This window comes from Mesoplodon bidens (genome assembly GCF_964165515.1).
Source record: "Mesoplodon bidens genome assembly, chromosome: 4".
NCBI lineage: Eukaryota > Metazoa > Chordata > Mammalia > Artiodactyla > Ziphiidae > Mesoplodon > Mesoplodon bidens.
This window is the reverse complement of record NC_138160.1, coordinates 119,138,784-119,151,089: the sequence shown is the minus strand read 5'-3', so window position 1 is coordinate 119,151,089 and position 12,306 is coordinate 119,138,784. Positions and strand designations below refer to the sequence as shown.

Sequence of the window (12,306 nt, the reverse complement as noted above, 5' to 3'; positions counted from 1 at the left end):
GGCAAACGAACACCTCAGTACCAGCATCCACTCCACTCCTCGCTCCCTCCTCCATGGTTGGGCCATCCACACCGCTCCTCAGACCGCTCTCCCTCAGCCATTCCCACTCCTCACTTGAGGCGCTACCAGCTGAGCCCCAGGCCCAACCTTGGCCTCCCTCACTCCCCCCACCCCAAGTCTGAGCCTCCTCTGCTGGGCAGCTCTGAGTCCCTCTCAAGGCCAAATTCAAAGGTCACCAGCTCTCAGGGGCCCCTGGCAGAGTATGCCAAAACCAGAGGGGCTGGGAGATGGGGCTGGGGTCCCTCACCTGGGGCATAGGCACACCCTTTCTTGGGAAGGGAAACAGCAAGCTGAGACAGTGTGGGCCTCTATTCATCCTGGGTTCATGAGACTAGTTTGTCCCTGATTTTGCCACGGTTCACTTGGCTTCTGTAATGCCCACTTTGCTTTATCCTCTCGCAAGCTACTTCTAAGGCACCCTGGGACCTGTGAGCCCCATTCTGGCCAGTCTTTACCCTTGCAGGCTTCCCAAGGCAACCAAAACTGCAGACCACTCTCTAATTCAATCCCAATCAATCAACTGCTGTATAAAAACACTCCATCCGCCATCTAGGCTTCCTCCTTTCCCTGTCTCTCCTGTTCCCCGTTCTCTTCCCTGCATCTGGCCCCTCCTTCTTCTCCTCATACTCCACTAGGACTTTCTAAAACCCATCCCACATCTCAACCGTAGCCTATCCTACCTGGGAGTCATCCATCCCAGCTCCGGCTCCCCAGCCCAAACACCCCTTCCTCAGGGGTCTTCACCAAGCTCCAGTTAAACTCAGGCTGCCCCCGGGATCAGCCTCATTAGTGCCCACCCTCTACCCTGCATCTTGGAACCACAGGCCTGTCTGCTGTATCCTCTGCGCTTCTCACACCAATAATTCCTCTGCCCCACAGCCCAACTTCAGGCCTCGTCCTCTCCCACCTGACCCTCTTCAGAAGCCTCTGGATCAAAGGCCGCCAGCACACTGCTGCCAGTACCACCTCCCAAAATACTGCTTCACACCCAGCACCTTCTGGGGCTCCCCAGGGCCTGCAGAGTCGAGCCTCAATCTATTGGGCTGGATATACAAGGTCCTCCCACCCAGCACTCATGCCTCTGATTGCGAGCCCAACCCACCAAACACCTTCCCCACCCAATCATCCAGTGTAAAAATTCAGGCTCAGCTCAGGATAGAGTAGCCTGCAGCCGACCAACACTTCCACTGAGAACAATGAGAACAGCCAGACAAAACACATCTCTCTTAAGCTATCAGAAAACTGCTGACGCAACAAACACCAATAGGACCAAGATTCTGGAGAGGAGAGAACTGGGGAGAGGTGGGCTGATCTGCAGCTGCTTTCTCCCCGGGGACACTGCCAATCACGGGCACAGGCAAGAGGCAGAACAATTAGTGGCTTCACGGAGCTGGAGAGACAAACTGGGAGACTTGAGGGGCTGTAAACATGTGGCCAGTTCTCCCTTTGAGGTATCTACCAAAACCTAAAGATGTAATGGGTAGGAAAGCCTCTCTGAGAAGTAGAGGGATTTGGTCTTTTGACAGTCTCACCGCAACGAGGAGACAAAATTAGGATTTAGGACCAACCAAAGGTAGAGGCCCCAGTGAACACACCATGCTCTCTGCGGCCTTCACCCTGTGATCGGGGTGAATCCTGAGCCTTACCAAACTTCAGGGCTGCCTCTCCTCAGCTCAGCCCTGGATGGATTAGGACTGCGCCTCCCTGCCCTCCTCTAACTGCCTAGCAAGGGACAAGGTAAACCCCCTCTGGAGGAACACATAATGATCTAGAGCCACTGTAATTCTATACAAAACGTACAGCATCTAATAAAAAAATTACTAAGCACACAGAGAAGTAGGATATAAGATGGAAAGCCAAGAGAGAAACAATAGAAACAGATACAGATGATGCAGATATCGGGGTAAAAGCAGACAAGGACTTTCAAATAACTGCGACTAATACGTTCAAAGAAAGAGAGGGAAAGATGGGGAAAGTAAGTAGGAAATAAATCAAAAGATGAAGAATTCCCCTCAGAGAATTAAAACCTACCCCCAAAAATGTGTAATAAAATGAAATTTCCAGAACTGAAAAATAAAACAATAGAAAGTGAAAACTCAGTAAATGGGGTTAACAGCATATGAGACACATAGAAAGGGTAAGTGAACTGGAAGCAGGTCAATAGAAAATATCCCAACTGAAACAGAGAAAAAAAAGGGAAAATACCGTTTTTAAAAGGTGAGAGGCATGTAGGAGGTGAACAGATCTAACATACATGGGACCACCCACCCCTCAGCTCAGAGACCGCCGCCCCTCCCCAAGAGGGCTCTGGCCTAGGGTCTCCCTGCTGGCCCCGCCGCCGGGTCCACTGGACACTGGGCTGCATCTTCCCATTCCCTGCCCTCCGCTCCCTGGGGCCTGCACCCGCCCCTCCTGAGGGCCACTCCCCGGGTCCAAACACCAACAGGACCTGAGGGCAAATTCCATTTTGGCTATCTCCTCCCTCAGTGACTGTGGGGAACTGGCCCCCAGTTTCTCCACAAGTAAATGGGATGATACCGCCTACCTTACAGGGGTGTTGCTAAGATGCAGTCAGCAGGGTGTGTAAAGGGTACATCTTGCAGACAGGAAGTGCTCAGTACAGGCAAGCCTTTTGGCCCTTTCCCCTCCTGAAGAGTCACGACTGCATTCCCACCTTCATATTTTCAGCGCCCACCGCAGAGCCAGCACTCACTGAGTCTCTGCATTGCTGCTGCTCTCATGACCCCTTCCCCTCAGCCTCCCCAGAGGGGTCAAGAGACTTGTACAAGGTCTTGCACAGCAAGTTTACAGTAGAGCTGGCAGGAGAATCCAGATGTGTGGCTGTATGGCCTGTGGCCACTATCCCATCCCAGCCCCACTGACCTGAGTGCTCGGTCCAGAGTCGAGCCCGAGAAGTCAAAGAAGCTGAGGTACTCCCCGGCCACCAGCCTGCTGAACTCGTTGCTGCCAGGAGAGCAGGGGTTATCCATTAGAAGCAGGGCACAGCAAACAGCGGGGGTTTGTGGCAGTGGGCCCCTGGGGACCCTGACCCTCCCACCCAGACCTGCCGGTTCCTCTGCTGTCTCCCTTGCTGGCCAGCTGGGCTCTGACAGTTCAACCTTGGGCCAGGAGGTGGGGGAATCAGGAAGGCTTCCTAGAGGAGGTAATGTCTCATCCAATACCTTCAGGGAAGGAAGAGCCACCCACGTGAAGGGAGTAGGAGGTGAGATGATGCCAAGTGTCCACAGTAGAGGAAACTGTCCAGGAAGCTACTAGCAGGGCCATGTGGCCGGGGCTGGAGAGCAGGAATGGGGTGGCAAGAGGTGAGGCAGGGAACCGGGCCTGAGGGCCGAGGCAAGGGCTGGGACTTGATCTGGAAGAGTTTGAAGCAGGGAAGGGGTGAATGAGATGGTCAGATCTGTATTTGGAACACTGCCTGTGGAGTGGAGGCCCACGGGGGTGGTAGGAGCTGTCCACGAGAGAGATGGAAGGGGTGGGGAGGAGGGATGTTTGGGTGGCAGAATCCACAGGACATGGAGAGGGATGGAGTGGGTGTGGGGCACGACAGAGAGGATGGCCCCTGGGGTGATGCCCAGAGCCCAGGACAACAGGTAGAGCTAGAAGCACCCATGTGAGAGTCATCAGCCCTTCATGGTGACTAACAACTCAGTAGGAAGGGGGGACAAGCCCATGTGAGAGGAGGGGGTACAGACAGGCCAGCAGATCCAGGTCAGAGATCTGAGGAGAACCCCTGTCAGGGTGAGCTGAGGGAAGAGATAGCCAGAGAAGGAGACAGACAAACAGCAGCCAGAGAGGTAGGGGTATGCTGTCCTGGAGGCCAAGGAAGAGAGTGTTTCAAGACTGGAGTGATGAATTCTTGCCAAAAAAACAGAGCATATTTCCACCTGAATCCAATCAAGCCCCGAGCTCTCCCTCCTGTTTACAGAAACGTGTGAAGTAACACCATGAGGACACCAAATCCAAAACGTGGGAAGTTCTTCCAGACAAATGACTCCGTTTCTTCAACAAATACATGGCATTACAAAAAGGAGGGGGACTGGCAACTGCTGTTGGCTACAAGAGGCCTAAGAGACATATTGGCCAAATGTAATGCATGTACCTTATTTGCGTACTGATTTGAACAAACATTTTTGAGACACCAGAGAAAATTAAGCATAGACCGAATGTTAGAGATACTAAGGAATTTTTGTTAACTTTGTCAGAAATTATAATGGAATTATGACTGTCTAAAAAAACATCCTAGTCAGTTAGAGACACATACTAAATATTTATGGATCATATGATAGAGAGTCTGAAATATGCTTTAAAATATTCTAGCAAATGTGAGGGGAAGAAGCTGTGGGGGGAATAGATCAAACAAGAATAGAAAAATATTGATAACTTTGAAGCTGAGTAACGGGTACATGGAAGTTTAAGATGTTACTTTCTCTGCCTTTGTGTACGCTTGAAATTTTCATAATAAAAAGTTCAATTAAAGAAAAAGAAAGGAGTGACCGGTGTGTCAAGGCTGTTGAAGGGGAGAAAGTTGAGGCCCAGTAGCAGACACCGGATTCAAAGACACCAGGCCGCCACTGACTCTAGTAAGAGGGGCTTGTGAAGGGCCCCTCCAGGGGAAGAAGCCAACCTGGAGGCACTGAATGTGCAGAAGGGGAGGGGACAGAGGCCATCTAGAGCAGAAAAGGGAATTTTGGCTGTGAAGAGGCCGGGGGAGGAAGTATGATTTGAGGAAGGATTTTTGTTTCAGATGGGAAAGAGTTAAGCACAGTTAAATGCTGATGGGAAAACTCATGTAGAGGGAGTGGTTGAAAAGACAGGGGAGGGTGGGGATCAACGGTAATGAAGGAGGATGTCATTAGGTTCGGGGACTATAGCCCAGTGGGAGAGGTGAGGGTGTGGGTGATGCGATTTTTGGGGAGGCCCAGGGCAGGAGTGCCCTGGAGGCAACAGAGGGTGGAGGAGTCGGGAGGGAGGGAGAAGGGGGGGATCCTCAGGACTTCCCTGTGGCCTAAGCCCCAGTCAGCTCTGACTTGGGGTCTAGAGTCTGGGCTGCCTCTCTTAGCCTGGGAGCAGCTCTCTCCAGAGGCCCGGCCTGCTTCTGTGCATCTTGAAGGCTTATGTGGGTGTTGGGGGTCCTCTGGATGGCCAGGCAAGAAGGACAAGGCAGGTGGACATGCTGCTGGCCGGACCTGCTCAGGACACGCCAGCTGACTTCACAGCTGACTGTTGCCTACCCCTCAGGACTTCAACCTGGCTAGTTCCCTTCTCCCGAGTCCAAAGGCCGGGGCTTGTGCTTTGGCGGCTCCCACCCCTTCAGCTGGTCCCAACAGACACACAGTGAATGGGGCTTAATGAGGGCCAGGATCCCCTTCCCCAGCTCCCGGGTCCCCCGAGGTCCCAGCCAGGCCCAGGCTCCCCTCCCTCCTTGGCCCCATTAGGTGGCCCACCAGCCCCTGCCCGGCTGCTCTGTCATCACTACCGTCCACCACAGCCCCATAACCACATGCCACATGCCACTCCCCCAGCCCCGAGGGGCCGCCCCGCCACACCTCTCCTCCCTCAGAGCCGGGGGCGCCCTCGCCCAGGCAGCCCAGAAAAGAAACAGATTTAGGGCAAAGCCCAGAATGAGGTCAGTGGCAGGAGGAGAAGTTCCTGGGGACTGTTGGGAGTCCCCAGAACCAGGCCCCCCTGACAGCAGCCACCCACACCCCGCCTTGGGCTGAGGAAGACACTGGGTTTGCCTGGGGTGGGGGTGCAGAGACGAGCTCACTTCTTGCCCAGCTGCCGGGCAACATCGCAACGCTGGAAGCCCTCCAGGTGGTAGAGGCGGCGTGCCAGCCGGCGGGCAGCTTCACTCACGCCCTGGCCCCCGTTGGCCAGTGGGTCTGCGCTGCCAGGCTCCAGCCCCTCGGAGCTGCTCAGCTCTGAGTCTGAGTCCGACAGGCCGTCCTTCAGGCTGGGGTCGCTGCAGAGGGAAGGTGGGGTTGGGGAGGAGGGGGTCAGAAGCCGTGGTTGGGGGCTGGAAGGTCTCCCCAGGCCTCTGAAAATCCAGGGGTCAGACCAGGGAAAGAAGCTCCACTGCATCGGGACAGAATCAAGTCAGACTTTTAGAAAAGCCCTCAAAGGACATCATTAGATGACCAGCTCCCTGACCCCACCTTGGCTAGAAAGGCCTGGAAGGGCAGAATGGAACCTCAGGCTGGGGGTGCAGAGGGTGGGCACGATGACCTTGCAGAGGGCTGTTCACTCCAGACCCCCGGATGTCCTAACTTGCTTTGCCTCCTCTGGGTCTCAGTTTCCCCATCTGCTCAATGGTTCTCTCGGCTCCCAGCCTGGGCCCTGCCTCACCTGGCTGAGTTCAGCAACTTGTCCATGTCTTCCTCCTCATCTTCCTCGTCCCCGCCTGGGCCCGGGGGTCCATCTTCATGGAAGCCATTGGGCACAGCCGTGAGAGACAGGTGGCTCAGGACGTTCTCGGAGCGGCTGCCGGAGATGGAGCGCCGCAGGGGGCTGCCCAACTCCCCATCACCGCCAGCTGCTCCCATGTCCCCCTCGGACCCCATGTCCCCAGTGCCCAAGCCAGCCCCTGGCTCAGGGCTATCCCGGGCCCGCTGCTGGATGAGGGGTGTGAGGGGGGTCTCGAAGCTGACGCAGCTGTCGCTCTCATCCGTGAGGCTCAGCACATCGAGGGAGTCCAGGCTGCTATACTGTGTGCTCCGCAGCAGCTCCGACTCCACAATCTTCTCAAATGTGGCGCTGAAGCCGTCCCGCACATCTGGTTCTCCTGGCCTGTGGGATGCGAGGACCAGTCACCATCCTGCCAGGTGTCCCCCTTACAGGTGCTAGGATGGCACCAATCCATGTCTGGGGGCTCCCTGGGGGCAGGGAGTGGGCATGGATCGTGTCCTGTTTGTTCTTTCTGCCAAGCCTTGCTGAGCACTAGGTGCCAGATGCTGGACTGGGTACTGGGGCACAGCAGTGAAAGGACAGGTGTGGTCCTGCCCCCTGCCCACCGTGCCTGGCCCACAGTGGGCATCACTGAGCTAAATGAATGAATGTGAGACTCTCCCTCAGCCTAGCCTGGGAAGGGGGTGGGGGGTTGCTTCCTCCAGGCTCCCCATCACAGCTAGTGTCACACAGGGTCATAATTTTGCTGTCCCCACAACCTGGGTGGTTCTTAGCCTGGCTGCCACATTCTAGCTCTCAGGCCTTGCCTTTAATGTCACCTCTTCAGAGAGACTGCAGGAGGCAGGCCCACACCACCCAACACACTGGCCCCTCAGTAGTGTCCATCCTCAGGGTACCTCTTCATTTCCTCCCAGCCCCTCTCAGCATGTAGTATTCTGTTTGTTCCCCCGTTTACACCTGTTTCCCCCCACCCACACACAAGGCCAGGGAGCACCCAGCACACAGTAGGTCCTCTAAACCCTGCTGAGTGGTGCACCGGGTGAATGGACAGATGCCTATCAGCCCCACAGCCCAGTATACTGCCTAAGCCCTTGCAGAGCCCTGTGCTGCCCCCAAAAATGGCCTTTGCACCAGCGGTTCCCTCTGCCCAGAGTGCTCTTTCCTCAAGCTGAAGTCTTCCTTTCGCATCCCTTTCTCACCATGACTGCCCTCTTTATAACTAGGACCTGCCCACAAACACCCCAGCCCCTTTTTCTTGCTTTATTTTTTCCAAGGCACTTGTCCCCTTCCAACATACTATGTAATTATCTATTATTTTTATGAAATATTATCTGTCTCCTCACTAGACCATAAGCTCCATGAAAGTAGGAATTTTTGTATATTCTGTTCACTGATGTAGCCCCAGCACCTAAAATCGAGCATCACACATAGATGAACCGAGGCCTCTTATCCACTGGGGAGATGCACAAGTAAGCAGGGAAAACAGGCAAGGAAGAGGACTAAAAGAGATAAAAATAGAGACGAAGAGAAATAAGAGAGAGATAAGAAAGAGACAGAGAAAAGAGATATAGAGAGCATGAAAAACAAAGACAGAGAGAATAAGAGAGACAGAAAGTCTCTGCCAGAGATATCTCTGACAGAGATAAAGAGACACAGAGAGAGAGAGAGAGAGAGAGAGAGAGAGAGAAACATAGAAACAGCAAAAGCAAGAGACAGAAAAAGAAAGAAGCAGGCTGAGCCCAGCCCATTTCAGATAAATCAAGGCCCACCATTTGCAAAGAAACACCCCTGGTAATCTTGAGGATCTGGCTATGCCCTGCTTAGCCCCTAGTCCCTGGGGCTTAGCAGAGACTGAGCCATATTTGGAGGACTGGGAAGTGCCCCACCCCCTCAAACCCCTCCTTGGACCCCCAGTGCCTAAGTTTGATCCCTGAGTGCTTCCTGGATAAATACTGACCTGAGAGAGAAAAGCTGAAGCCACAGCCATCGGCCACCCCTGTCCCACCAGGAGTTGAGACGGCAGCCTCATATGGAGAAGGAAGTGGAGAAAGGGCAGAAACCGAAAAGGTGAAAAGGCGGTAGGATGCCCAGCAGGGGGCTGGGATGGAAGTTGCCTTTACTGACCTCCAGGAGGAGGGGAGGGAAGAGAAGGGCCACTGCCCTGGCTGCCAGAGCAGACACCCAAAATCTGCCCAGCGGCTCTCTCTGCCAGGCCCATGCTGGGTCCTGGAACAACAAGACAGGGTCCTGCCCTTGGGGGCTCTCATCTCGTGTCAGAGCCAAGAATGGTCCCCATATCTACCACCCTCTCATGTACCTGAGCAAACCTGAGGGGTAGTTTTGACAGGGGCTTGAAGATCATCAGCTTAATCTCCAAACTTCCATCTGCCTCCACCTTCAGCCATCCTCCAAAATTATACCAACCTAAATACAAACAGCGTGCTCCAAGAAGCCCCAGCCTCCTGCCCGCCCCCATAGGCCCCGCCCCCCATAGGCCCTGCCCGGATGGAAACCCTCTCTTGGCACACCCGGCACACACTGGCGTCTGACCCCACATACTCACATTCCTGCCCTTGGAGACCTAGGCACCCTCAGCCCCACACATCCACGTGCAGACCCAAACGTGCAACTCAAATGCACAGGCCAGGCACACTGACATGCTCACACATCCCCGTGCACACTCCAATACACACACACATGCCCCACAAACACATGCTCGCACACCTCCTACACGCTTGTCTGCCCGGGACAGTGCCTGCAGCGGTACACTATATGCTTTCTTTTCTCAGCCCACACTGGGGGTTTCTAGACATTCCCCTGCCCCATCCTCGCCTCCTTGTCCAACTGGCACCTCTAAGACGCTGGGCCTCTCCACCTCCAGCTGAGGATAATAGAAATGGGGCTGTAACTCCAGGAAGTAGGACTTACTCCAATAAGTAGGAGTTCCTGGTCGAACTCCCAGATGGCACTCAGGGAGGAGTAGCTGACAAAGATTAATCCACATAAGCCTACTCTCTTGAGGTCAGTTGCAGAATTGGGACATTCTCATCTCCAGGAAGCAGAGGGATAGGCCAGATGACCTCCCACATCAAGGCATTTTGGAACTCTGATGTCCAGCCTGGGATGGAGGGAGTGTGGCCCTCCAACCCCACATAGAAACAGCCCACGGTGGAAGGGGAGGTGGGGGAGGGATGGACTGGGAGTTTGGGATTAGCAGATGCAAACTATTATATAGAGAATGGGTAAACAACAAGGTCCTATTGTATAGCACAGGGAACTATATTCAATATCCTGTAATAAACCACAATGGAAGAGAAAATTTTTTTTAAAAAGAAACAGCCCAGGGCTTCCCTGGTGGCGCAGTGGTTGAGAGTCCGCCTGCCGATGCAGGGGACACGGGTTCGTGCCCCTATCCCGGAAGATCCCACATGCCGCGGAGCGGCTGGGCCCGCGAGCCATGGCCGCGGAGCCTGTGTGTCCGGAGCCTGTGCTCCGCAACGGGAGAGGCCACAGCAGTGAGAGGCCCGCGTACAGCAAAAAAAAAAAAAAAAAAAAAAAAAAAAAGAAACAGCCCATGGTGAATAGGGGGGCTGGGGGTGGGGCACAACAGGCCTGCTGGCCTTTGAAATCTCTCTTATGGCCTTATCCTCCCAAAACAGAGACATAAAATTCCCATTTCATGTATGAGGAAAAACAAGAACCAGAAAGGCTAAGTGGCTACGCCCAGGCCACGCAGCACTGGAGCAAATGTGGTGAGCCTCCCATCCCAAGACGCCTACTTACCCCAGTGGAGGATCCTCAGTGTCTGGACAGAGGCTCCTGGAGGCATCGTCCCCCTCCGCCAGCCCACCAGCCCTCCAGGGCCTGGACTCTGTAGAGTCTTCCAGAATGTTTGAGTCTGGCCCCAGGGCTAGGCCATTGGTGAGGGAGAGGCCAAGGCTGAGGCCGTGCAGGGTCATGTCCAGGCCCTTTGTATGCCCCTCAGTGTCCACCAGGGTGCCCCTCATCTCATGCCCTGGGCTGGTGTGGCTACTGTTCAGGTCCTCACTGGATGCCATTCCATTCTGGACCCCAGGCTCCTCCTCAGGCTCCAGGCTGGGGTCGTAGGTGGCACCATCTTCCCCAGGCAGTGCAGAGAGAAGCTTATCCTCATCCATGGCAGTCACTGCTTCTACCCTGTGCTGGCTGCTTTTGGGACCGAACTTGACCTGGCAGCGGATGGAGAGAGAAAGGGGTGGATCAGAAAGAGCAGGTGCTGGGGGTCCAAAGCCCAGCAGAACCAGCAGCAGGCAGCCTGCCTGAGGACAAGAGGATGGCCCAGATGATCTTCTCAGGACCTCTCAGCTGGAGTCTGGGTTCAGGCTGTGGCCTCCGCACTGCCTTGCTCAGGCCAGCACCACTCACCTCTCCCCGGACCCCCAGCCACTGGTGTGCCCCAGTCCTACCTTCCCTGTTAACTCTTATATATCTCTGTTGTGCCCTTCAGAATTCATCAAAACCCTACGAGGAAGATCCAGTTTGGCAGGTACTAGGGAAGGGTCCAGGACTCCTCCAAGGCCACTTCCTCTCCCGCTGGTGAGTGAAGGGAACAAAACCCCAGGCCTACAGCAGCCAGCCACCTTGCCTCTTTCCATGTTCCCTTGCCCTGGCTCCAGGAGCGAGACAAGTGGTGACTGAAAAGATCTGGACTGGGGGTTGCCTTTAGAGGGAGAGTTAAGTAGGGAGGCAAGGAAGTCAACAGAAGTGCAGCTTTATGAACAGAGGCCACCCCAGAGAAGCCAAAGGGAGGCCCCGAGGAGGAGCTGTCCAGGGTGCTGAGTGGGGCGAGGCCACCCAGGAGACTGGCCGAGAGCGGGGCTTCCTCCACCGCTGAGCGCCCAAAGCCCTGGCTGCGCGGGGAGGAAGGAGGAGGGGGGGGCCTGGGCTTCCCCTCCACACCCGGCCCCGGCCCCGGCCCCAGCGCTCAACCATCCTTGAGGAGGGACTCGTGAGGAGGCTGCCACGGGGCCCTCCAGGGGAGAGCACTGGAAGGGGTGCCCCACTCACTGTGCGGCCTCGTGGGGTCCACATTGGGACTCCTCACCGCTCCACCCAGGCCAGCCCCCCTCCCCTCTGCCCTGCCCGGGGTCTGTTTCTCCTCTGCAAAATGAGGAGACCCATCTTCCCTGCCATCTCCACACACACCCCCTTTTTTAAACAGATCAGAACAAGCTCAATTTCCCAGAAGCTTCCTGTCCAATCTCAGGAGGGCGGGCAATGTGACGGGCTGTGCTCTGGCTCTCCCCTCCACCCTCTCTGCTCCACCCCACCCCTAGTGGCCTCTGCCACCAAGGACACAGACCAGTCCCTCCAAAAAACTTCCTTCCTCCCCTCTTTGGACCTCAGCTTCCTCCAGGAACCCCACGCTCCTCTGGAGAAAGGGTGCTGCGGGCTCAGGAGAGGGCGGGAGGAGGAGAGGCACGCAGGTACAGCAACAGGGATTTAAGTGAGGCCCATGCTTCCCATACTCACCTAGTCATAAGCATCACCTGAGGAGCTTGTTAAACTACAGATAGGCCCTCCCTCAGGCCTCCTGAATCAGAATCTATAGGGAACGGGTATAGTAATCTGTTATTCTTATAATAAGGCAAGTTTGGGAAACACTGGGTTAGACTCCAGGAGAAACTTCCCACTTAGAGATGAGCCTGGAGAGGAAGGTGAGTCTACTTCTCTGGGGGCTTCTGGGCCCTTGTGGGGGAGCTGTGCCACCACAGGACCACTTAAGATTCATGTACCCCTTGGTTTTCAAACATGGAGTGCAAGAGAGCAGGCGGGACCGAT

General features: G+C 55.2%; 1 protein-coding gene across 2 annotated transcripts in view; it reads right to left on the bottom strand.

Annotated features, from left to right (window-relative positions):
* Positions 1-12,306, bottom strand: part of PSD2 (pleckstrin and Sec7 domain containing 2) — a 55,707-nt gene that overhangs the window by 24,227 nt on the left and 19,174 nt on the right. Inside the window, exons 3-6 of one of the 2 annotated variants that reach the window (XM_081231748.1) lie at positions 10,270-10,694; positions 6,427-6,867; positions 5,849-6,043; positions 2,944-3,024 (exon numbers count right to left, since the gene is read on the bottom strand). In XM_081231748.1, the coding sequence (XP_081087874.1) occupies positions 2,944-3,024; positions 5,849-6,043; positions 6,427-6,867; positions 10,270-10,643 (1,091 nt within the window). In that variant the 5' untranslated portion in view covers positions 10,644-10,694. The remainder of the gene's footprint in view (positions 1-2,943; positions 3,025-5,848; positions 6,044-6,426; positions 6,868-10,269; positions 10,695-12,306) is intronic. The other variant, XM_081231747.1, reaches the window with a different exon arrangement.